Consider the following 26,887-nt stretch of genomic DNA (forward strand, 5'->3'; position numbering starts at 1 on the left):
CTGTATTACAGCATTCCCTTATAGATCAGTCTCAGTCATTACTAGATCTCTACTAGAGTCTAGTACACATATTCTTACGTTACCTGGACTTTTGTTGATGTAGATGTATGTTGTTTGCCTAACGCTAAACTCTACCTTGCAACTTAGTCCTCAATATAGCTGTTTATACTTTATATATTAGTAGAGATTTACTGTAAAACATGTGAAATTATATATAGCAGGCACTTATAGCACAACACAAACATACTTACCATTGTGAATAATGTGCTAGAACAAGAAAGTCGAAGCATTGCCATGCAGGGAGCCATAACTTTGTAAATGCGAAGAAGTCTTAGGCACTTGATGGTCATAAAAAATAAAATGATGCCGTACAAACTACGACTCCTCTGAAATATAATGTTAAATATATTTTAATTGCATGCATGTAAAGATTCTTATTTATAGCTTAAAGGGATATGCATATGAAGATAGTATTTAGACATGTTAAACATTATGGGATAGATTACAAGTGGAGCGCTTAATTATTACACGCGATAATCAGCCGTTACAAGTGGTTAATTTTATCAATCTACCCCAAATATGCCAAAATACTGTATAGTGTATTTTATTAAAAAATAAATAGGAGGGCGGAGCCTACAACCAAGGTGGCTGGACGTGTTTTGGAAGAGCTCCTGGCTTCATCTTGTTGTATATGGGGTTTATTATGAATCTTTGCTAAAAAGCTAAGGATTGGATCTGCAGGACTTCTATGAGCTTACGTGAAACAAGTTTTCATGATTTGGAAGCCAAATTCATGTTTATCTTTTCTATTAATGCTCCGCTGACGGGCCATGTGGTCTTAGCCTGTCTAAGGTACTACACATATCTTTGAAGTAGATCTAGAGCTCTTATATCATCTGATAATGCCTCCTGCTTTTGGGGACACTGCTGCAGTCGATGCATTGGAAGCTGAAATGTGCAATATGCTACATCGCCATTTTGCTAATATGGAGACACTACTCTACCAGGCCCTGGGACAGTTTCGGTCAAGTCACCCAGATGTTGCGAGCAAGACTGATGTAGGAGCTGATGTAATTATTGTTCCGGCACAGGATATCTATCTATCTACTTCAACTCTACATGATGCGGCTTGCGAGTTCAACGCCTTGAGCACAGCAAATTTACAGCTAACCGGTACTATTCTACGCCATACTGAAGAGGGACTGATTCCTCCTATTGTCTACAATATGGGTCTAAGCAAATCCGGTACAGGTTTGAAGGAGTCCCTTTCATCGGTCAGTGTGACGCTAGTCAGAAATATCAGAGGATCCATCCTGGTATCTGGAGCGGAGTCTACTACCTACAAAGGCTTCAAGTTTGTTAATTATAGTTGGGCCTCCGCAATACACTGGTGGTTGAAGGCAGCAGAGAGGTCTTGGTTCGCAGACACGATCTTGCTGCTCTATCTATACTTGCTCCCAGCGTCTGGTGTGGGGTAATGGGGCAGAATATACTATAGGAGGACTTTGGTGAGAGAGATAGCGCTTCAGCCCCTCAAATTGGCTATATGTACTGCATTTATATATCCTCATTACCATTTTCACTCCTGCTTTTCTTTTTGGCTCTACTTTTCTTATGTTAAAGACTGCCACACCTCATATGCTCTAATATCTCAGAGTTTAGGAGTTGGTTTAACTTATATATACTTGAGACGTCCACCATAGTGACTCTACCATAAAAGTCATAAACTTTGCTTTTCCATGAGCTGGCCTATAAACTTTGGGAAAATTACAGTGCTATAGCAATATTGGGTATATTATGTTTTTTCTTTGTGTTAACCTGAGATCTTCTGCTGCTCCTTTATAACAAATTCCATCTTAGGCTTCTGTTATTCACTAAGAGGTTGTTTAACATTTAATTTACCATAGCTACTTGGTTGAGTGGCCTTTTTAAGCCCTATAATTTTATATCACTTGAGTAAAATTAATACAATTTAATAGAAGATGCCGTTGCTACTTCTCACCACCAGAGGGGAGTCAAGACTTAATTTTAGCCTATTAATATTTTTGTATGGTAGGGGAAATATACAGCCCTGTTATTTTATTTACTTATTTATTTTTATTCTCAAAGTCTTATTGATAGCTACTGTTTATTGGGTAGATATGAAAGCCAATCTTTAATATATCTGTCCCACCCGCCACATAATCACTAACGGGTATGATGAACATGTTATGTATGGAATGAAGCGTGGTGGGGATTGTCTCTCTTATATATAAATATGTATGCATATATAATAGCTTGACATTATTGCTTTACTTGCTCAGTTTAGAAGTTACTATTGTCTTTCTTAATGGTAGACTTGCTATGTTATGATATTGCCATTTTTTCTCATATATATGTGTATTTCCTCTTTCATTCTACGTGGTTGTACGTCTCTTATCCCCAATTGCTGTAACATATAATATTTAATGAATAAGGGTTCGAATGACGGCTATTCACTTATGCTCACTAACATGTTGGGTATCAGACATGATATATCAGTTTTGTGTGGCTAACTCTTTAGTGATTTTTTAGGGTACATTGCATTTTCATCCTTTTAGTTGAAGACACATGCTCACTTATATAGATCCCTTGCTGTCGGGTATAGGGCCCATACCCAGAGAGCAGACTACATTATCTTTTTAGGATCATAGTGTTGATGCCAATGTCTGTTTATCCTGAGCTATTATGAGCAACCACATAATTGACCATCTCAACGATCGTCTTAGCCTTATGGCATATCTAGAGGTTACCCTCACTTAAGTAGCAATTTTCTATACATTAGTATCTCGGCAAGAGCATAATAATAATCCCACATATCACATTTATTAATAGGCCCGATTAAAGCACTTATGGTTAGACAATTGGTCAGATTTCTTCTCCCCCCCCCCCCATATAGTACTATGGTATTCCCTGACTCTACCATAGACTTACTCAGCAGTTTCCCTTGATAAATACCGCAATTCAATGTTTTTTAAAGCAGCCCATGTACGTTTGAAACAGTTTTTTTTCTACTTATAGCATTATTGGGCTATACAAAGCAACTTTTTAAAATACAGCATAAATCCTTTTTTTTTATATATATCTATTCCTTCATGATATAACTATTAGACATGTCAGCTTGGCACTAGATTGATCTTTTTTAGACAGTCATCAGAGATATTAGGTCGGTGTTATCATTTTTCACATGACTGCAAAAACCTCACATATAATATGCTGTGCTGTGTTTATTTGTCTCTCTTTAAAGGTACTTTTTGGTTTTGAAATGGTTGAATAGTTTAATGAATATGTTTATATAGTGTTTCAGTGCTAATTAGCCACTGGAAAAGAGTTGTAAAACAAAAAACTATGAGGCTTTCTTTTGATTTGGGACTCTAATTATGATATACTACCGATTATTCTCTACTGGAAATCAGTACAATTTATGTTCAAGTTTATGTATTATTTGATGCTATTTTCTTATATCTGTATGTCAAAACAATTTATGCCTCAATAAAAATTATTTAAAAAAAAAAAAAAATATGGCAGCATTTTTATTTTTTAATAAAATAACTGCCCTATGCAGTATTTTGGGGTTAAAGTTGGTGGGAATGGGGTGTAAGAAAAAAAAGGTCTTTAAATAGCAGACTGCGTGTTCCCAGTAAATATATATATATGTATATGTATACATATTTTTAGTATACATAAATATTTATGTGTTAATATGTGTATATACACATAAATATACAGTATATGTATAAAATCATATACATATATATTTAAACATGCTGCCATCGCTGCGCTACTTAGCCCCTTTGCTGCGCTGAAGTTCTGATGCCGTCTCTGACAGCATCAGAACAAGGCTCCCATAGGAGCTTATGGAAGTGCACTCTCGTGAGCACAATGGTTGCCAGCAATGCGAACACGAGGTCGCCTTCGCATTTCTGATAACTTGTACTACCAGTACACATTAGCGTACCTTGGTATTACAAAGTGGAGTGCAAATATAGCTTTTATGAAAGCGATATTTAGCTCTCCATTTGTAATCTGGCCCTATATTTTTAGTTTTTTTCTTGAAAAGAAGAAACTATGGATAGTGTTTAAAGGTTTGGCCCATAGAGAGTGCAGAGGCACACCAACTGTTCTGCAGTAAGTACCTTTACTCTCAGAAGTGAAGTTAAATGATAAACTTTGGCCCCTCATATATCAGCAATGGTATAATGCATGCAAAAACATTTTTTTACACATTTTAAAACTGTTATTTGATTAGAACAATCCTGAAAAGCCTCTTTAGTGTTATCTTATTAGATCTCCTGAGATAGAAACAAGCCCCTGCTTTTATTAAACAACCACTGTGTATAACGTATCAGGGTTAGGCATCTCACATCTGGAGGATTCATTTAATCTTCTCGCGGGAATTAGAAAAAAATAATTTTGCGGGATACATTACAGAAAAAAAAGGAAAACAAATAATAAAAGTACATTAAAAGCTATTTTACTGCACATATTTAAACAACAATTTTTACCTTGATGCCCCTCTAACTGTGAATTGATTAATATGGAATGATAAAGTACCATTTTTACCTCACCATATAGAAAGTATAGTAACATTTTTCAAGGTTGATATCACTCTCTCCTGAGACATCATCATTACAGTTACTGTTGCCAGTAATTTGCCAATAGGGACCAGTTACTTTACTGGATTAATTATGATTTTGCCCCTAGAAACTTTCTTATTGCCAGTAGATTTACTTTGCCTGTCTATATTGTGATTAACCATTTAAGGAATATGGAACTCAAACATTTTCTTTTGTGATTCAGACAGAGCATACATTTGTTTTTAAAAAAAAGGTTTCCAATTAACTTCTGTGATAACATTTGCTTTGTTCTTATCGTATTCTTTGTTGGACAGGTAGGTGTCTGGAGCCAGGGAATAGTGCTAGTGCTCTTGCATATTGATAACATACTAAATTTACAAAATTGCTGCCGTATTGTGCGCCAAATATATGCACAGTACTGAGCTTATATCCCTGCTTTTTAATAAAAGATACAAAGAAAACTAAGAGAATTTGATAACAGAAGTAAATGATAAAGTTGTTTAAAATTGTATGCTCTATCTGAATCATAGAAACATTTGGGGGTTCCTGTCCTTTTAAATTAGCTAAATGTTATTTAATTTTCAATAACTATTGCTTTTCTTTCATAAATACATATTTATAAAAACTTCAAAACATTTCTTACCTGATAAATTAATTTATTTCACGGTGGTGAGAGCTCACAAGCTATTCCTCCTGGGATTCAACTCCTGGCCGCTAGAAGGAGGCAAAAATTCACAAGACTCCAAAAGTACTTACCTAGGGGTTGAGAGTCCTTGAGTCATTATTCCTGGGAACTAATACCCTAATTGTGGACTCTACAAGTAATTTGGGCTGGACAAACATTTTTTGAAAGACAGAGCAGAGAGAGAAGGGCGCCTCCTAGTGTAGCCAATTTTTTATAAAGGAAATAATGCAAATGCAAGCATACTCACAATGTGGGAAGGCAGAGATAGTGCCTAGGTGAACGGTCTGGGAACTTCACAGTGTCCCAGCTAACTGTGCACTTAGCTGAGGGCTGCTCCTCCCAAACGCAGAAGGTGAATCTGTGATCTGGAAATTAGGAGAGAAAACAAGAGGGCGACCCCTAGTGCAGATAAATATTGAACAAGTGGTGAATATCTGCTTGTGCTTACGAATGGATACTCACAGTAGGTATTGCACCCTGTAGTGCAAATGTAGCATACTAGGAATATTATGGTGTCCTAGTGCACATAACCACCCAAATAGCACTGTCGTGGTAAAAGGTGAACTTCGAGTGTATGGAATGGACATCAGGATGATGAAAAAAGAGAACTCCAGTATCGATGTAAAAATATTTAATTAAGAAGATAAAAGAAAGAATGCACAGATCTACAATGACATCTGTTGTAAAATTGCTACGCGTTTCTAAGCGCTCACCGCGCTTTTTCCTCAGGCAAATGGTACTGAATATACTGGAGTCTCTTACATATATACCCCTGTATGAGCTTAATGGGATCAGCTGTAACTCATTAGAACAGGTGCTGCATAGATTAACTCCCTTGATATTCTAACCGGATGTTACAGATACTACAAGGGATACAATACAATGTATAAAACAAAATATCTAATACAATATAATATACTAATCATTCCTGACATATGTAAACTTGAATAAAAAAATATAGATACAAATATCCTGAAATTTGGGCTCTATGAGTTGTCTTAGAGGTGTAAAAACATTATTATAAATAATTATGAATATTTGTCGTATTATATGTACATGTATATATAAAATATATTACTGCAACATGCGCTATTTAAATATCTATTTTTGTTCCTTGATGGTATTAGTGGAAATGAACCAAGGTGTAAGTGATAAACTGTCAAAAAGTTTGATCGTATATTTCTTAACATAAAAGGGGTGTGTATCGTTAAACGAATAGGAATGTTATGGTAAATATCCAATCCAATTGCTTCGTCAGAACGGGGTGTGTATCGCTAAACTAATGAGAGTGCTGTATTCAGAATAACCCCGATTGTGTAATGTGTTGTTCCATTTGATTGGGGCTCAGAGTGTGTGTCCAATGACGTAGGAGTTACGTTAGGATGCGTACGAAGACTCCCATAGATACAGAAGCTGTTACCTATGTTACTATGTATGTACATAGCGTGTTTGTGTAACTACTGAGACAAAGGATGAGATTCAACCGAAATTAATTGCTGATACCTCAGTGTGCGAAAATAATGTGCATAGTGTGCCCTAACTAATGCGTCTACTAACTACAAACGTGACTAAATGTGTATATAAAATGAGTATAAGTACCGCAGGCCATACATTGAAATGTGTGTATGCGTCTGTGTTCTAGTGGTGACAGATACAAATGTATTGTATCGTGATATCTAAACTTGTGTGTTGTGAAAAAATAAATAATGGTGAATCTACCTAAACCCTATGTGTGCATAATTATGTGTAATATGTGAATTAAGTATGTGGAATACTGCTAGATGAAAATCTAGAAACTCAATTTTAAAATAGAAATACAATGTTGAGGAATACATTCGCAACTATAAGAGTTGTACAGATGATAGATTTGATATAAAAGTATCTTATTATAAAGTGATAAACGTGATTTAATAATATATGAAGTGCAATATGTATATCATGTAGAAATGTAATTCAGAAAGATGTGTGGTGTGAAACAATATTAGATGTAAAGTGGATGTGTTAAAAAGCAGCAGAATCTATTACTTCATTAAGGCCCTCTGGATGTAGAGTTTTAAATTGATAGATCCAAAAGGTTTCCCTCTGGCGTAATTTAGTCATTCTATTTAGGGAACTTAGGGCAGGAATAATTTCCAATGGGGTAATGTTCATGACACAATTATTTTTACCATGTGTGGAAAAATGGTGCCTAGAGGTACTATATTTATCAGATCCCTTCAGGATACATCTCAAATGTTCTGACCATCTTTGTCTGATTTTTCTACAGGTACGACCTATATATTGTAGGCCACACAAGCATGTTATACAGTAAACTACATAGTTGGAGTTGCATGTTATTCTTTGAGTGATGGCAAAGGATTCTCCAGTGCTGTTAGATATAATGTTTTTAAGGCCATTGGTGATGTACTTGCACATATTGCATCTATTTTTGTTGCATCTGTAAGTTCCTATGTTTAGCATCATAGAGCTGTGAGAACTATTATTAGGAGATTTGAGCTTACGTTTGCACATAACAACCTTACTAGGTGCCAGTTTTTCTTTAATAGTGGGGGCTCTTTTAAATGTACATCTAGGTTTATCTTGTAGTATTATTTTAAAAATGGGGTCCCGTTTGAGTAATGGCCAGTGTTTAAACAGAATCTTTTTTATCTCTTTATAATTATTATTATATCTAGTGATGAATGAAGATTCAAAATGTGAATCATCATTTATGGGTTTATTTGGAATTTTTGGTTTTAACAATTCTCCTCTATTTAGAGAGCGTGCTTTTTGAAAGCCTAGTTCTATTAATTCTTCTGGATAGTGTTTCTCCTTAAATTTATTTTTGAGAAGTATGCTTTGTGTATCATAAGTATTTATATCTGTACAATTACGCCGAATCCTCCTAAACTGGCTATATGGAATATTTGTCTTCCAACTAGTGTGGTGGTTGCTAAAGTAATCCAAAAAATTATTACTGTCTACCTGTTTGAAAAAGGTACATGACTGAATGCCATTATCTTCTCCCCACATTAGGGTAACATCCAAAAATCGATTCTATCTGTTTGGATGTTCCAAGTAAATTGGATTCCCATAGTGTTATCATTAAGATAATTTTGAAAGGAGGCAAGTGTCGCGGGTGATCCCCTCCAAACAAATAATAGATCGTCTATATAACGGCCATAGAAGACCAGATTTTGCTCCCATTTTGCATTATAGATGTACTTGGATTCAAAAGTGCCCATAAATAAATTTGCAAAACTGGGAGCAAATCTGGTCCCCATGGCCGTTCCCTTGGTCTGCAGAAAAAAATTATCCAGAAACTTAAAATAATTATGAGTTAATATGAAATGTATGAGTTTGAGCAAATAATTATTTTGAATGTCAGACATATACGGATCTTCACTAAGATAACTGTCTACAGAGTCTAAACCTATGTCGTGTTTGATATTGGAATAAAGGGAACTTACATCACAAGATACCCAAACTAGATGTTGTTCTTTTTTAATTTCAGATAATTTTTGCAGTAAATCGGTAGTGTCTTTTATGTAGGATCTAAGTTGGATAACGTATCTTTGGAGGTAATAATCGATGTATAATGAGAGGTTATCAGTGAGACTATTCATACCCGCAATGATTGGTCGACCGGGAGGATTATGGATTTGTTTATGAATCTTTGGTAAGTGGTAGTAGTATGGAATGTTAGGATTAATGGGTATGAGAAATTTTCTCTCTTTTTTTGTTAGAATACCATGTTCATGGCCATAAGTAATTAGTTTTTTAAGTTCTTTGGTATATGTATCTGTAGGGTCTATTGGGAGTTGTTTATAATAGTCTTTATCTAACAGAATCTTCCTAGCCTCACATATATAATCTTCGTAATTTTGTATTACTAGACCGCCGCCTTTGTCAGCTTGGCGGATTATGATCGTATTGTCATTTGAAAGGTTGCGTAAAGCCCTTTGTTCATTGGGCCATATATTGTTATATTTTTTATTGTTATATGGGGGAAGTTTCTCAAAATCTTCTAATACCAGATTTTGGAATATATCCAAATAAGCTAGATTCTCTCCATGGGGATAAAAAGTAGAGGGTAGGGCAAGGTTAGTATGAATCACCCCTTCGAACAATTGTTCTGAGAGGTCTTCTGGGTCTATATATAAGACTGGCGTGTTTCTTTCTGCTGTCATATTATCAGTAAGGACTGGCAGGCCTACAGTTTTTTGGGTCTTGAGGTGTTTATTAGCAAAGTAACGCTGTAATGCAAGTTTTCTAGTGTATTTATTTAAGTCTACAAATAATTCAAACATTTGGTGTGAGTTTGAAGGGCAAAAACTAAGGCCTTTTCCTAGAATTCTGATTTCATCGTTGCACAGTGATCTATCTGATAGGTTAAATATGCCTTTACTTAGTTGTTGTAACTTCTTTTCCTTGGTGGCAACTCCCCTTCCCCTATGTCCCCGTTTGTGTGTGTTCTTTTGTTTCTTCCCAGTTGTTGGTAAGGGGTATTTTGGCCTTCTCGTCTCCAAAGAGGAGCTAGTGGTATGCGTTCTTCTAAAAAAGCCGAATTATGTGGGTTGGGTGTATCTTGAAAAGATGTAGTCTCTCTATTCTGATTAGATTGGTCAATCTGAATACCAGAAGGACCCGGTAATTCATCTCTATTTGGTTTCTGGAAGTGTTGATTATTCTGATTATGGTAATGTAAATTAGAAGATGGTTTAGGAGTGTGTCTTTGTGATGAGTCTTTATGATTAAAATGAGAAATATGTGGATCTTTATAGTTGGTATTTCTATGTGGCCTATATTGATCTTGAGGGTTAAATTGATGTCTGTATTCTTGTTCAATGAAAGGGGAGAATCTATTCTGAGTGTGAATGTGGAATCTTTCATAATCTCTGTTTTCTCCATATGTGTTGGATGACTGATGAGTAGAGTGAGATCTATTGTCTCCATATGTATTGGATGGCAAGTGCGTAGAATGAAGTCTATGACCTGATTGTTGTGATTTGTGTCTATTAAATTGATTTGTGTGATGATTTTTATTTCTATTGTTATAGGTGACTTTAGTCCAAGTAGAGTCTTTAGACTCATTACTATCCGTTCTATTGTATGTATAAACTATACCTTTAAGATAATCACTCTCATCTCTCTCCTTTTTCTTATTTTTTCTCAAAATAATTTCATCTTGGTAATCATCAGTAGATTTAATAGTTCTCTCATTGAGAGATTGGTATTCAGAATGATCTTTGTATTGTTCTAATAGCTTTTGTGTGTTTTCTATTTTTTCTGCTATATCATTAACTAATTTTCCCTATGGCTGATTAGAATATCTATAAGGTTAAATGAGCAGCTGTCTAAAGCTGCTAACCATTTAGCCAAAAGTGTTTCATCTTCCTTGAATGAACAGTTTTTAAGGATTCTCAGCCCCCGTGGGATCTGTTTTTTGTCTCTATATTGTTTTAGTGAATCTAGGTCCCACCAATGTCTATGTTCTATTTTGAGATATTCTTCTAGTTGACCATTTGCCTGAGGAAAAAGCGCGGTGAGCGCTTAGAAACACGTAGCAATTTTACAACAGATGTCATTGTAGATCTGTGCATTCTTTCTTTTATCTTTTTAATTAAATATTTTTACATCGATACTGGAGTTCTCTTTTTTCATCATCCTGACGTCCATTCCATACACTCGAAGTTCACCTTTTACCACGACAGTGCTATTTGGGTGGTTATGTGCACTAGGACACCATAATATTCCTAGTATGCTACATTTGCACTACAGGGTGCAATACCTACTGTGAGTATCCATTCGTAAGCACAAGCAGATATTCACCACTTGTTCAATATTGATCTGCACTAGGGGTCGCCCTCTTGTTTTCTCTCCTAATTTTTTGAAAGACAGGCACCTAATTTCCATACACTGCTGTCTGGAGAACTTTCCTACCAAAAGCCGCTTCAGAAGAAGCAAAAACATAATAATGGTAGAATTTAGAAAAGGTATGTAAGGATGACCATGTTGCTGCCTTGCAAATTTTGTTCATTAGAAGCTTCATTTTTGAAAGCTCAGGAAATGGAAACTGATCTATGAATGGGCTGTAATGCATTTTGGGGGAGACGTTTCCACCTCCAAATAAACCTTGTGAATCAAGGGTTTTTGCCAAGAAGCTAAACTAAAGGCTGGGGAATGATGGCCTTTGCATGGTCGTGAGAAAAGAAAAAACAAATTAGAGGATTTTCTAAAATCCTTCATAGCTTGCAAGTAGAATTTTAATGTTCTCACTACATCTAAATTATTTACAAGACTTTCTTTAGAATTTCATGGATTAGGACAAAGAAAAGGAACTACAATTTCATGATTGATGTTATTAGAAGAAACCACCTTTGGAAAAAAGTAAAATCTAGTCCTTAAAAACGGCCTTATCTTAGTGAAAAAAACAAATAAGGAGACTCAAAGAAAGAGCAGACAATTCAGAAACTCTTCTGGCAGAAGATATTGATAAAAAGAAAAAATGTCTTCCAAGACAGAAGCAGAATGTCCAAATTATGCATACGCCCAAAAGGAGATGCGCACAAAACTCTTAGAACCAAATTAAAGGGACAGTCAAGTCCAAAAAATGTCATGCTTCAACTAGGGCATGTAATTTTGAACAACTTTCCAATTCACTTTTATCACCAATTTTGCTTTGTTCTCTTGGTATTCTTATTTGAAAGCTAAACTTAGGAGGTTCATATGCTAATTTCTTAGACCTTGAAGGCCGCCTCTAATCTAAATGCATTTAGACAGTTTTTCACCTCTAGAAGGCGTTAGTTAATGTGTTTCATATAGATAACATTGAGCTCATGCACATGAATTTACCGAGGAGTGAGCACTGATTGGCTAAAATGCAAGTCTGTCAAAATAACTGAAATAAGGGGGCAGTCTAGAGAGGCTTAGATACAAGGTAATTACAAAAGGTAAAACATGTATTATTTAAACTGTGTTGGTTATGCAAAACTGGAGAATGGGTAATTAAGGGATTATCTATCTTTTAAAACAACAAAAATTCTGCTGTTGACTGTCCCTTTAAGGTTCCAAGGAGGAGAAATTGGTTTAGTCACCGGTCTTATTCTAACTAAAGCTTAAACAAAGCTCTGAATGTCAGGAAGCTTAATAAGTTCTTGAGATATAATACAGACATTTCTGAAATCTTTTAAAGAGCTAGCAGATAAACCCTTATCTATGCCCTATTGTGAAACTCTAGGAATTCTAAAAGAATACTAGCTGAAACCTTGTTTTTCATACCAGCAAAGAAAAATCTTCTAAATCATACTTTGTACGAGCCTCAATTAAAGTCTAAACTAAAGCATCAGAAAAGCCTCTTTGTTTTAAAATTAAGCGCTCAATCTCCAAGCCTTCAAGTTGAGAGACTCAAGATTTTGATGATAGAAGGGACCTCGAGACATAAGATTGTTGCGTAATGGAAGAGACCACAGACGACACCTGGACTTTTGTACCTGATCGTGAACCAAATCCTATGTGACCAAGCTGGAGCAATAAGAATACTGAAGAGAGCTCTTATTTTGATCCAAGCTATCACTCTTGGTAGTAGAACAATTGGAGGAAAAATGTAAAAAAGACAAGACCAAGGAACTACTAGAGCATCTATTCAACTCTACCTTTGGATCCCTGGATCTTGCAAAGTATATGAGAATTTTGTTGTTCAAAAAGAAGCCATTAGGTCTATCTCTGGTAGACCCCATAGATCTAAAGTCTCGTTGAAGACATACATATGGAAAGACCATTCCCCTGGATGAATGGATTAGTGTCTGAGATAGTCTGCTTCCCAGTTGTTCACAGCTACATTATGAATAGCAGAAATTGTACAGAGATTGTTCTCTGCTCAAGTCAAAATTCAGGAAACTTCCTTAGTCGCTAGGGAACTGCGAGCCCCCACCCTCCTTTATGATTAATATAAGCCACTGCTGTGATATACTCTGAATGAAAATGCAGATAAGTCTATTCTTTTAGGAGAGGCCAGCTCTAAAGGGTTCTGAGTATTGCACAGAGTTCTAGGATATTTATTGGTAACCTTGCCTCCTGAGGAAACCAAACTCCTTGTGCTCTCCTGGCCCCCATACTACACCCCCACCCAAGAGGCTTGCATCCATTGTGACTATAGTCTATGCCAGGCGTACGTAGGATGCCACCAGAGAAAAGTTTTGGTGATTTGTCTACCAGTACAGACTACAGAGACTGTCTCACTTTGAAATCCTAGAGGATTCTTTGAGAAAGCCATGTATAGTCTATGTGGTAAAAACTCTGATAGCTGTAGCTAAACCAGATGAAGGAGTGACAAACTAAAAGTACGTGTCCTGAAAGGCAAACCTTAAAAATTGGTAGCTGTCTTTGTAGATATGTAGGTAAGCATCCTTCAATTCTATTGTAAACATATATTGACTCTGTACTAGAGGGAGAATAGTATGAATTGTTTCCATCTTGAAAGTAGGAGCCATGAGAGACTTGTATAGAGTTTTGAAATTTTGAATAAACCTATACGTCCCTTCTTTCTTGAGAGCAATACAAATGTTTGAGTAAAACCCTTGGCCTTGTTGAGACATGTACTAGAACTATCACTCCAATGAGTTCCAGGACTAAAACACATTGAAGGAAGGCATTTGTCTTTAAAGGGTCCTTTGGAACACAAACCAGAAGATCCCTTTCTCAGGGAAGTCTTGATCAGAAGCTTATTCTGTACCCCAGGGAGACTATATTTAGTACACAAGGATCCTGAAAAGGTTGAGAGCAAGCATCATGATAAAGGTCTAATCTGCCCAAAACCCAAAAGGAAAATCTGGTTTGGGGGTCGCACCTTGGTGCAGATTTGGAAGAGAAAGACGACTTTTTGAACTGCTTGGCCTTGTTCCAATTAGGCTTTGACTTCCAGAAATATCTGGAAGATTCCCGTTTCTTTGATACTGATGAAGTCTTTTGGTTGCTTGATTGATAAAAGGAACCAAAAATATGGAATGTTTTATTCTTTCCTTTAGACTTTTTTCCCTAAGAGATAAAGGTTCCCTTTCCCTAGTCACAGTAGAAGTAGTCTAGACCAGGCCCAAACAATATTTTTTTCATGAATAGGGAGAGATAAAAGTCTAGTCTTGGAAACCATGTCCACTTACTATGATTTCAAACCACAATCCCCTTCTGGTCAGAATAGATAATGACGTATTTTTGCAGTAATCTTGATTATATAAAAAATTGTATCACAAATTATGGCATTAGCAGATCTTATATGGTTTCAATTTACAGAGAAAATCTTCTACAGAATTATCTGAAAAATCATCAGATAGAGTGTCATACTATAGTGTAGAAGCTGCAGCCGGACAAATGATACTCATTGCTGGTCTGAACCGAAAACCTGTTTGTTAAAAAGCCTTTCTATGAAAAGACTCTTCTTTAAAAGAATTACTTTCTTCTAAAGGAATAGCAGTGTGTTTTTGCTAAAGTGGAGATAGCGCAATTCACCTTAGAAATATTTCACAAAATGTAATACTAGAAGCTGGTAAAAGAAAAATCTTTTGAACTTTGAAGCTGGATTTTAGGAAATACCTGGTTTGGGCCACTCCTTAGTAATTATTTCTGTAAAAGCTTCAGGAACCGGAAAAACCTCTGTAGTCTTAGCAGAAGGTTTGAAAATTAAGTCCAGGCATTTGACAGTCTTATCCTCTTATTTATAAAACCTCTTTTAGCAGAGTGTGAAGATGTTCAAACCTGAACATGAAAGAGGATTCAGTGTCTTGATCAGTGACTGATTCCTGAGCATCTGACATTATTTCACCATCAGAAGACAAATATGAAGAGTCTTTAAAAATATAGATGGCGCAGGTCCTATGTGGATCACTCTGGATATGTAGATACTTCTAATGGTAAAAGAAAATGGCTTGATATATGTGTATATGCCAAAAGACATGAGTGCAGTATACTCACTCCATAAAATCTGTATTTTCAGCCGGTCTGGAGGAAATTCCCTCGATGTATATAGTACAGTCAAGCTGGGGAGAAAAGTACTCTGGTGATTAAATGGTAAAGACTCTGTGTATAAAAAAAGTAATAACTTACTCCTTGGAGTCTGGATATCGACGTAGTTACAGCAAAAAAACGCAAACACATGTAGTGTTGATTACGCCGTTACACGGACTCCAAGGAGTAAGTTATTACTTTTTTATATACAGAGTTTTTACCATTTCATCACCGGACTACTTTTCTTACTGCATGTAGAGCCGGAGTGCACGAAGCAAAGGGGAGCACAGTCAAATCAACTCCCTCCTCCCTTAGACCTTTAGTAAAAGAAAAAATATCACACACTACAAGGATCTTCTATTGCCCAGACAAAATATTCCATGAACTACTAGAATGCTTAAGTAATAAAGTCTAGTATGTAAAGTGGTATGTCTGTATATTGCAATGTATATTAACACGTGCCCACGCTATGATGTACCATATGAATTGTGTACCTGCTAATAGCCTGTGGGCTATGTGGTTGCATGTATTTGTCCACTTACCTTTAGATGCACCCGCACTATTGTGCTTACCCAGAGATGCAGAAAAAAGCTGCTTCCAGTAGAGAGCCCATCCAGTACTGTGTACATCATAGCAGAAAATCTGGGTAAATAGTATATCGATGAACCAAACAGGAGGAGGCTAAGGGACCGGTCCTCGCAAAACACCTCTGGCAAGCTTGTGACTAACTTATCACTGGGAGTTATTGTGTCACTACTCAATACTCCAGGCTTCCCTCTGTCTCTCAGTAGCAGCTCTCTGAGGAAATTGGGCCTCAAATCAGTCTGATGACCCCTTTCAACAAAGAATCTGGATAACCTAATTTCTTCAACTTCCTCCTGGGAGGCAAATATAAGACTAGCATACCAGAGAGGTGGGAGGGATTAAGTACTCTTGGAGTTTTTGGAAACTTTGCCTCCTCCTAGTGGCCTGGAGTTGAATCCCAGGAGTAATGGCTCTGGGACTCTCACCAACTTATAAAAGAAATATTTAATGAGACAGAAACATGCAAAAAGTAAATGCTCTAATGTATTACAGCATTTTATTATTGCATTAATGCTTGCATATAAACTATGCACTTTGAAAAGGGATTACACACAGATAAAATCATCTCCGGGACAGTAGTGCACTAAAGAGAGCTAACTGAAAACATATGATAAGTCAATGACAAGAAGCATATGTGTGTAGCCACCAATCAGCAACTAGCTCCCAGGACTGTAATAATGGTCCTGAGCCTACCTATGCATGCTCTTTAGCAAAGGATACAGAGGGAACAAAGTAAATTTGAGAATAGAAAAAAAAATGAAAAGTCTCTTAAAAGTCCCATAAAATCTGCTTCCACTAGACAGCCAATCCAGTGCTGTACATTTGACAGCAGAGGATCTGAATGTGTAGAGTATAACGATGATCCAACAGGAAGAGGCTATGGGTCCGGTCCGCAAGACACCTGTGGTAGGCCTGTGACTAACTCCCCACTGGGAGTAATTGTGCCACTACAAAATACTCCAAATATTCCCCTCTGTCTAAAATAAATGCTCTCTGAGGGGAAAATGGGCCTCAAATCAGTATTCAGAACCCCTCTCATAGAAGAATATCTGGAGTACCTCAATTCTTCACCTTCCTCCTGCGGAGGTAATGTTGACTAGTGTATCAGTGAGTTGGGAGGGTTTTTAAAGGGACACTGAACCCATTTTCTTCTTTTGTGATTCAGATAGAGCATGCAATTTTAAGCAACTTTCTAATGTACTCCTATTATAAATATTACTTTGTTCTCCTGCTATCTTTATTTGAAAAAGAAGGCATCTGCACTTTTTTTGATACAGCCTCTGGACAGCACTTTTTTATTGGTGGATGAATTTATCCACCAATCAGCAAGAACAACCCAGGTTCTTCACCAAAAATGTGCCGGCATCTAAACTTACATTCTTGCATTTCAAATAAAGATACCAAGATAATGAAGAAGATTTCATAATAGGAGTAAATTAGAAAGTTGCTTAAAATGTCATGCTCTATCTGAATCACGAAAGAAAAAATTTGGGTTCAGTGTCCCTTTAAGTGTTCTTGGAGTTCTGGGAATCTTTGCCTCCTCCTAGTGGCCAGGAGTAGAATTCCCAGGAGTAATGGCTTGTGGACTCTAAACTCCTTTATGAAAGAAAGTCTGTCATGTTTGACTTTCTACTGTGATCAATCCACAGTTATTATTGAAAGATTCTGTAGAGAAGTTGATGTTTACTGTAATTCCTAGCATACATTTAATGTCCTTACCTTTTCCATTTCTGCAATAAAGCTAAAATCTATGAACACTCTGAAAAATCCTTTCTGAAGAAGATCAATTATATCCATTGTCAGCATAAAATGATACACGTGGTTTGTAAAATAACAAAGGCTAAGCACAACTATGCAGACCTGCAAAACATAAAATATAGTGTAGTGAGAATGATGTAATATTTATCCAGAGTATAGAATAATCAGTCATTTATAGACAACTACAGTAGCAGGGTTACTAACCACCATGTGCCTGCAGCTCTCTTCAGAGCCGTTGTCTCTTATTTTATCCCCTTACTGGTGCCGTTGGTGAAGCTCTGCATCTTTAAAGAGGGCGTCACCACCTTGAGGCTTAGGTGACGGAATCAGTGCACATTCATAGACCATTGACATTATTGGGGGTTTTACAGCTGCACTGTGTGCTTCAGGTAAACTTGCATGATACAGAGCAGGAGCTTTACATTTGTATATGTGGTATGTTTATATAGGTTAATTCATTTTTAAAATGTGTATAAAAATGTGTATAAAAACTGCAAAAATGTCAAGGGTGCTAATCCAAAGCACGATACAGCTGTGAAAAAGCTGGTAACATATTGCTGATCGGTGAATGCTTACCGCTTATGTCGTAGCGTGCAAGAATGTGTTAGCTCCAAGATAGTAATGTGCAATATAAAAATGCAGAACAATTCTGAAGAGAGCTGCAGGAAAAACAGTAGTATGGTAAGTACAGGTGGCCCTCGTTTTACAACGGTTCAATTTACACCGTTTCAGAATAACAACCTTTTTTTCCAGTCATGTGACTGCTATTGAAAAGCATTGAGAAGCAGTGCATTTATTAAAATAGCCAATAGGTGGAGCTGTCCGCTTGTGTTGCAGCAAAGCCAAGCAAGCTGAAATTTATCAGTTTAACCAGACCTGAGCTATCGAGCAGATTTCAAAGGAACAAGATCTTCCTGTCTATAAATAAGTCCAGATTGGAATGCATAGGAAGAAATGTTTGCAGAAAAATGCAAGTGAAGTCTGTGTTGTGTGATTATTTTATTAGGTTTATAATGCTGTTTAGCAAATGTTTTTGTTCATTTAACTTGGTTTAATTATATATTCTGTGTTGTGCGATTATTTTATTAGGTTTCTAATGCTGTTTAGCATTTAAAGTCTTCATTTCAAAGCTTTACAAATAATGTATTAGGTTACTTATTACAATTTTGAGAGGGGCCTGGAACCTATCTCCCTCACTTTCCATTGACTTACATTATAAACTGGGTTTCAATTTACAACGGTTTCAATTTACAACCATTCCTTCTGGAACCTAACCCCGGCGTCAACTGAGGGCTACCTGTAGTAACTATTCTGCTAAAGTTGTGTCCAGCAGTTAAATGTTCCTTTAAAAAAAACAATAAACAGTATTTGTAGCCCCACTGATAAAAGTATTTTTTTTACCATCCCTGGGGTATTTTTTTCCTGGTCTATTACTTATGACAACATTAATGATATGATATAATAGCTTCTGTACTTCAGTTAGTGGATGGAAAACAACTTTTATCCCACCTCAGCAATTGTCTCTTTGAATTGATAGGTCTTGTACCTCACATTGTGATGTAGACTGGGAGCTACCTCACCCCTGTGTCTATGTCTATGAGTGTGGCAAGATAACAATTCAATATTTTTATAGAGTGGAGATGGAAGCCCTGTTAGATCCATACGACCCTGTATGATATTATTTATAGGTGTCTACTGATTCAAGAGATCAGCATTTTGTTCATAATTGTGTCTTAGTTACTTCAATAATTAAGTCAGTTATCTGTTTAACGAGGGGCATAACTAGACCTCATTGGGCCTCAAGGCACAAGCTGTTGAGAGCCACACATTCCAACAACACCCTTCTGTTCATTTTCAGAAAATGAGTCGGTAGCCATATTGAAAAAAAAATTTGCTGCTTCTCTGAGACTATGAATAATCTTTCCCTCTTGATTAATCTGCACCAAAAGATATGCACTTATACAGCCTATTTATACAAATATGGTTATAGTATATTATTTACAGTAACACTGCGACAGCCATCTTGGCACCATATTGTAAAGGATAATCCATACACTTTCCATAAACAGTGTGCGTGTTTTTACAGAAGAGCACATAAAGGGGCCAGACATGATTCATGTGGAACCAAGGACTCACTAAGCTTGCCTTTAGAAATATCACTACTGATTGCAAGGCAAGTTGGTTCCCTAGAAATGTAGTCATAGGCCTCTATTTATCAAAGTATGGCGGACCTGATCCGACAGTGCAGATCAGGTCCGCCAGACCTTGCTGAATACGGAGAGCAATACACTCTCCGTATTCAGCATTGCACCCTGCAGAATCGCGTCCAATCGGCCGCCAGCAGGGGCGGTGTCAATCAACCCGATCATACTCGATCAGGTTGAATTGTGGCGATGTCTGTCCGCCTGCTCAGAGCAGGTGGACAGGTTATGGAGCAGCGGTCTTTAGACTGCTGCTTCATAACTGGTGTTTCCGGCGAGCCTGCAGGCTCGCCAGAAACACGGGGCCTCAAGCTCTATCCGGAGCTTGATAGATAGGCCCCATAGTCTCATATCAGCTGGCTAAGCATCATGGGAAATGTAGTTCCAAAACCTCTGGAGGGCCAAGTTTGAGGATGTCTGCTTTAGATTATCACACTTGATATTCAGATACTATCCTTTACAATGCAGTATTTGTATTGGAAATTCATGGTTCTCATAAGGCTTACATTTCTATTACTGGAAAAATATAAGTCTAGATTGTAAGTTCCCACAGGAATAGGGCCCTCAATTCCCCCTGTTTTTGTCTGTAAAATTTTGTCTTGTATTGTTTCTCCACTGTACTGTTATCCTTGCCCTCATGGGCAGCGCTGCAGAATCTGTTGGTGCTTTATAAATAAAGAATAATAAATAAAGAATAAGTCTGTTACTCAGAGACAAAACTGCTGTTTTGAGATATTTTTATATTCTATTTTAGGGAAGTGTCATTGGTGTATAACAATGTCATATTATCACATATATCATTCAAACTAAGATGTTTTATTATTAATATTTATAAGTTATATGGAATAAAAATTAAAATTACCTCAATCCAGTTCCATGAATCCTGCCAATAGTTTTTCACCCCTTTTTGAATCATTATGCTCAGTTGATAATAAAAATGGATAAGTATAAGTCCTAAGAATGTCAACTGTTTGAAGAAAAAAGAAAAAAAAAGACAATACATTTGTCAATATATTTCATGAAGGTTCATAAAAAAAAGGGCAAATTTAAATTCACTCAATGGGGCCTATCTATCAAGCTCCGTATGGAGCTTGACGCCCCCTGTTTCTGGCGAGTCTTCAGACTCGCCAGTAACACAAGTTATGGAGCAGCGGTCACAAAGACCGCTGCTCCATAACCCTGTCCGCCTGCTCTGAGCAGGCGGACAGGAATCGCCAGAAATCAACCCGATCGAGTACGATCGGGTTGATTGACACCTCTCTACTGGCGGCCGCGAGTCTGCAGGGGGCGGCGTTGCACCAGCAGCTCTTGTGAGCTGCTGGTGCAATGCTGAATACGGAGAGCGTATTGCTCTCCACATTCAGCGATGTCTTGCGGACCTGATCCGCACTGTCGGATCAGGTCCGCAAGACATTTGATAATTCGGCCTCAATGAATAAGAAAATTATTCACAATTCAAACTGTAGAAATGTTCTTGCGTTTATTAATTTTACTTTAATTATGAAAAACTGTATAATAATGCATCCTGGGTAGACTGTGCACATTAACAAGTTTTAAATACTATAAAAATAAATGTGTGGGGGGTTTTTTTGTTTGTTTTTTTAATGTCATTGTTTTTAAAAGTTGCTCAATTATTTTAATTAACATTTTTTGAGTCCCAACATTTTTTAGAAAACAGATTTATGAAACATATATTTGCCCTTAATTCATTAGCCATAGCAAAGAATATAAAATAAACATTCACTCAAGAGACTATGTCAAAAGGTTTGTCATTGGACTGTAAAACAATTCAAATATTTCAAACAAAATGTCATTTTTAAATGGTTATAAAACATGTTAGTGCAATGCAGTGTTAAATTACTAATATATATTCTATGCATATAAAAAAATCCCTTAATGCACAAGATTGTCTCCTGGTTTAATAAAAAGTATAGTCCAAATCAACAGACACTGAAATGCTCTTTATGACTACAATAAAGTTTGTAATATAAAATTATACAAGAGGGTCTGAAATGATTAATTGCCCACACTGTTATTTGATATGAGTCTAGATTAAGAGGGGCGCGCCAACTGTTGCGCTCGCGCAGGTCTTTGTGCACATCAGAAGTAGTGCAGGTATTATGAGTTGAAAGTAAAATTGTTTGCTTAAATGTAATGCCCATTGGGATAGTGTAACATCAGAGCTTTGGTTAACTGTTACGATCAACAAAAAAGTGGGAAAAAACTACAAAAACACATTTAAAAGTTTAGTTACAGTACTAAAAAGTTATTGGGACTCAAAGACATGAGGTCTCAGGGGTTAGAAAAAAAAAAGGCAGGCAAAGCACTTTAACAGATACATACATATCTATATATATATATATATATATATATATGTGTGTGTATATCTATACATATGAATTTATGTATTTATATGTGCATTGGAGCCCTTTGCAGTCAAGTAGCTGAAAACATGTAAAATCATATTAATGCAATATTCATATTTTATAAACTGTGCGTGTAGTGTAGATATTTTACATTCCAATTCACATAAGGGAATATGTTCTAAGTATTTTTAAATTGATATTCCTATACACACACATACTATATATATATATATATATATATATATATATATATATATAGATATAGATATAGATATAGATATATATACCTATGTATAATTATATATATATATATATATATATATATATGTGAGTGGAATAATTTATTTTAACATAGTATACATGTTTATCTTTTCTGCTTTCTTATATATAATTAGAGCAGTCTACTAATTCAAATAGAATCTCTTATTTATTCACTGTTTTTACTAAATGTGCATTTGTTGTGCATTCCTATAAACCACTGGTTTTCAAACCTGTCCTCAGGCCTCCATAACAGACCGAGTTTTGTGGATATCTGAAATAATCAGCTGATTAGTAACCATGGTTATTTTAGCATGGCCTGTTATGGAGGCCTGAGGAGAGGTTTGAAAACCAGTGCTATAAACTAATGATAAATATGGCCGCAGCTAGCAGTATTTGGCTCTTTTTTGGAGCCGGATATATTCATTGTATTTTTTTTAAATTACGTATAATGACCTGACCTGAAAAAATAACTGTACAAAACGACAAAGAGATGCTATTTTACAACTTCATAAAAAAAAGCCATGTATTAACATAAAATAAATGCATTCACCTCAAATACCATAATGATGTAATCCAAGACAGTGGTGATGCGGTAGATCCTGACAGAATCAATTACTGATGATGTCATTAGACCACCTGTTGCAGGCAGCTCCGTTAGTAATGACACCATTGTAAAGAGATTAGTAGGCGGATTATAAAGCACAAATTGTACAGAAAGCGCTCGTGTCCTTCTGTCTGTCCATTTGTGTTTTTTTAAATTGCTGAGTGTGGAATAAGCTTCGGCCCTAAAAAAAGAATAAAACAAAATGCTATGTGAAAGTAAAATAATGGAGATGACACCATATTTGTGAATCCAGCAACAACTTCTTACCTTGATCTTCCAAGGCTAACTATAGGCCCTTTGCCTCTGTAGCATTGAGCTTTGCTACACTGAAAGTATAAATCATCTTGGATTCCTGCAATGACCTTTACGTTAGTCACATTGAGCATATCAGCTGAATGCACTGGTATGCTGGGTGGCGGAATACATCCATGAATAATGGGTGCAAGAATAGGAGGAATCTGTGTAGATAAAGTAAATTGGTATTTGAAATATTTAGTACTTTTTATATAATACATAATATCGTTTGCATGTTTTCATATGGTTAACACTTACTTATGTGACAATTCACTATAAAGGGTTAGATTATGAGTGGAGCACTCTTGCTTGAGCGTTTACATTGCTAGACTGGCGGCTTTTTGCACTTGTTAGATTGTGATTGTATTAACAAGTTTGTGCGAGCAAAAACCTGAGCCGCACAAAAAGTTGGACATAGAATATCTGACCGTTTTCTCCCACACGTATTCTCCCATAGATTTCAATTGTGCACGAAAACTGCTAAACATACCTGACACCTATACTTCGTGCTAACCTTATCGCGTTTATTAAAGTGCGATCAACCCAATATACAATATGATTTTTTCACATTCTAATGGTCTTCACATAGAATTTAGTTTTTTCTATTTATTCTTAAATAAATATATTTATATATATATATATATATATATATATATATATGATGATTTTTTTTGGTACAATTTGGTACATTTATATATCTATACATCTGTTTTGCACATCGGGTTTTACGATTTAGATCTAATGCAGTCAGGTTAACACACATGAAAACTTAGGGCTAGATTACAAGTGGAGTGCTGGAATTACAAGTTAAGCACAATTTTAACGCGATCTCGCGTTCGCATTGCTAGGAAGCATTGCGCTCACGAGAGCACGCTTCGATAGGCTCCAATGGGAGCCTCGTTCTGATTCCGTCAGAGACGGCATCAGAACCTAAGCGTAGCGAAAGGGGTAAGTATTGCACCGATTGCAGCAAATATAAATGTATATGATTATAGATTTAGAGTTCTGCGTTAGCCTTAAAAAGCAGCGTTAAGGGGTCCTAACGCTGCTTTTTAACGCCCGCTGGTATTACGAGTATGGCAGGTACAGGTGTACCACTCACTTTTCTTCCGTGACTTTTGGCTACCGCAAATCCCCTTACGTCAATTGCGTATCCTATCTTTTCTATGGGATTTGCCTAATGCCGGTATTACGAGTCTTGGAAGTGAGCGGTACAGCCTCTACCGCCAAGACTCCTACCGCATAAAAAAGTCAGTAGTTAAGAGTTTTATGGGCTAACGCCGGAACATAAAGCTCTTAACTACAGTGCTATAAAGTACACTAACACCCATAAACTATCTATGAATCCCTAAACCGAGCCCCCCCCAACATCGCAAACCCTATAATAAAACTATTTAACCCCTAATCTGATAGAATCCTATCAGCCAATAGGAATTTGAGGGATGCCATCTTGGATGACATCATTTAAAGGAATTCATTCAGTGTTAGCCGTCATCAGAAGAGGATGCTCCGCGTCGGATGTCTTGAAGATGGACCCGCTCCGTGCCGGATGGATGAAGATAGAAGATGCCGCCTGGATGAAGACTTTTGCTGGATGGGGGACCTCTTCTGCCCCGATCGGATGATCGGCTGGCTGAAGACGGCTCAAGGTAGGGTGATCTTCAATGGGGTAGTGTTAGGTTTTTTTAAGGGGGGATCAGGTGGGTTTTAGAGTAGGGGTGTGTGAGTGGTGGGTTGTAATGTTGGGGAGGTCTTGTATTTCTTTTTACAGGTAAAAGAGCCGATTACTTTGGGGCAATGCCCTGCAAAAGCCCTTTTAAGGGCTGGTAAAAGAGCTGATTACTTTTGTAATTTAGTATAGGGAATTTTATTATTTTGGGGGGCTTTTTTATTTTATTAGGGGGCTTAGATTAGGTGTAATTTGATTAAAATTCTTGTAATACTTTTTTATTTTTTGTAATTTAGTGGTTTTTTTGTACTATAGTTTAGTTTATTTAATTGTATTTTATTTTAGATCATTGTAGGTAATTTATTTAATGAATTTATTGATAGTGTAGTGTTAGGTGTATTTTATAACTTAGGTTAGGATTTATTTTACAGGTAATTTTGTAATTATTTTAACTTGGTAGCTATTAAATAGTTATTAACTATTTAATGGCTATTGTACATAGTTAAAATAAATACAAAGTTGCCTGTAAAAGAAATATAATTCCTAAAATAAATACAATGTAAATATTAGTTATATTGTAGCTATATTAGGGTTTATTTTATAGGTAAGTATTTAGTTTTAAATAGGAATAATTTATTTAATTATAGTAAATTTATTTAGTTTCATTTAAATTATATTTAACTTAGGGGGGTGTTAGGGTTAGACTTAGGTTTAGGGGTTAATAACTTTATTATAGTAGCGGTGACGTTGGGGGCTGGAGATTAGGGGTTAATAATTGTAGGTAGGTGGCGGCGATGTAAGGGAGGGCAGATTAGGGGTTAATAAAATTTATTATAGTGTTTGCGAGGCGGGAGTGTGGCGGTTTAGGGGTTAATACATTTATTATAGTGGCGGCGATGTCCGGTCGGCAGATTAGGGGTTAATAAGTGTAGGTAGGTGGCGGCGACGCGGGGGGGGGGGCAGATTAGGGGTTAATAAATATAATAAGTCAAATTCAGGGAAGCTGTGGGGGAGAGTGACGACTGGCGTGGTGTGCTAGCACCAATTGTATGCTCATGGACTGTATAGGTATGCTTAACCGACAAATGTACAGTGCTTTTTTGAAGCGGTCCTGAGCTCTATTAGTGGGAGGAGTGGGGTTCCGTCCGCTCCCTTATCAGACCGGTGCCCTTTATCAACTATCACACCGCCATAAAGAGGTATGTATATACACACAAAAGTTCACAACGTTATATGCCAAATGCAGAACTGTGGGATAAGAAGCAAACTGGTACCTTCGATCCTGCTGTTACCCACCGGGAACCGTCCTCTGTCTGCTGCCTGCTGACGTGTGACGTCTGTCTTCGCTAGTGCAGGTGCCGTATAGCTCCCAGTGTAGCTTCCTCCGTGGATGCGGTGTGTGTCTCCTCCTCGCCAAAGGTCCCTAACTACGAGCAGGCTGTGCGGTCAGGATGTTGCGCTCACTTCCTGCCTGTGCTCACTCCAGGAGGCCAATAGAAACAATGTGAAAGTAATTGAGGAGCACAGGTGCGAATGAGTTGTAACAAAGAGGTTAATTTCAAAACGACTAGTTACAACGCAAATGAGTGAAACAAATACACAAAGGTTAGTAATGGCACTAACCAAACAAACAAACAGTGTGAGGGGAGAAAAGAAACATACTCCCCGGGGCTAATACATGACTGGAAAAAATCTACTGTTAGGAAGCAGACTGCAAAAAAGACAGGTATACGCGTTTCAGCAGATTGCCTTACTCATTACCTGATTAAAAGTATGTGATTGTGCTCTTTAAAAAGACTAATAGACGGCTTCCTATTGGTTGTTAGGGACCCACCCCCCTGTTGCTAAGTGCAAAAAACTAACCAATTTCGTAGTTCTGTAAATACACAGA

The 26,887-nt window shown here is 36.8% G+C and overlaps 1 protein-coding gene across 1 annotated transcript in view; it reads right to left on the reverse strand.

Moving 5' to 3' along the window:
- LOC128661511 (uncharacterized) overlaps positions 1-26,887 on the reverse strand; it is a 300,034-nt gene that overhangs the window by 52,898 nt on the left and 220,249 nt on the right. Inside the window, exons 62-66 of the mRNA XM_053715761.1 lie at positions 23,301-23,491; positions 22,980-23,214; positions 20,665-20,769; positions 17,563-17,703; positions 252-386 (exon numbers count right to left, since the gene is read on the reverse strand). Coding sequence (XP_053571736.1) covers positions 252-386; positions 17,563-17,703; positions 20,665-20,769; positions 22,980-23,214; positions 23,301-23,491 — 807 coding nt within the window. The remainder of the gene's footprint in view (positions 1-251; positions 387-17,562; positions 17,704-20,664; positions 20,770-22,979; positions 23,215-23,300; positions 23,492-26,887) is intronic.

Source organism: Bombina bombina, chromosome 5 (assembly GCF_027579735.1).
Source record: "Bombina bombina isolate aBomBom1 chromosome 5, aBomBom1.pri, whole genome shotgun sequence".
NCBI classification, from domain to species: domain Eukaryota; kingdom Metazoa; phylum Chordata; class Amphibia; order Anura; family Bombinatoridae; genus Bombina; species Bombina bombina.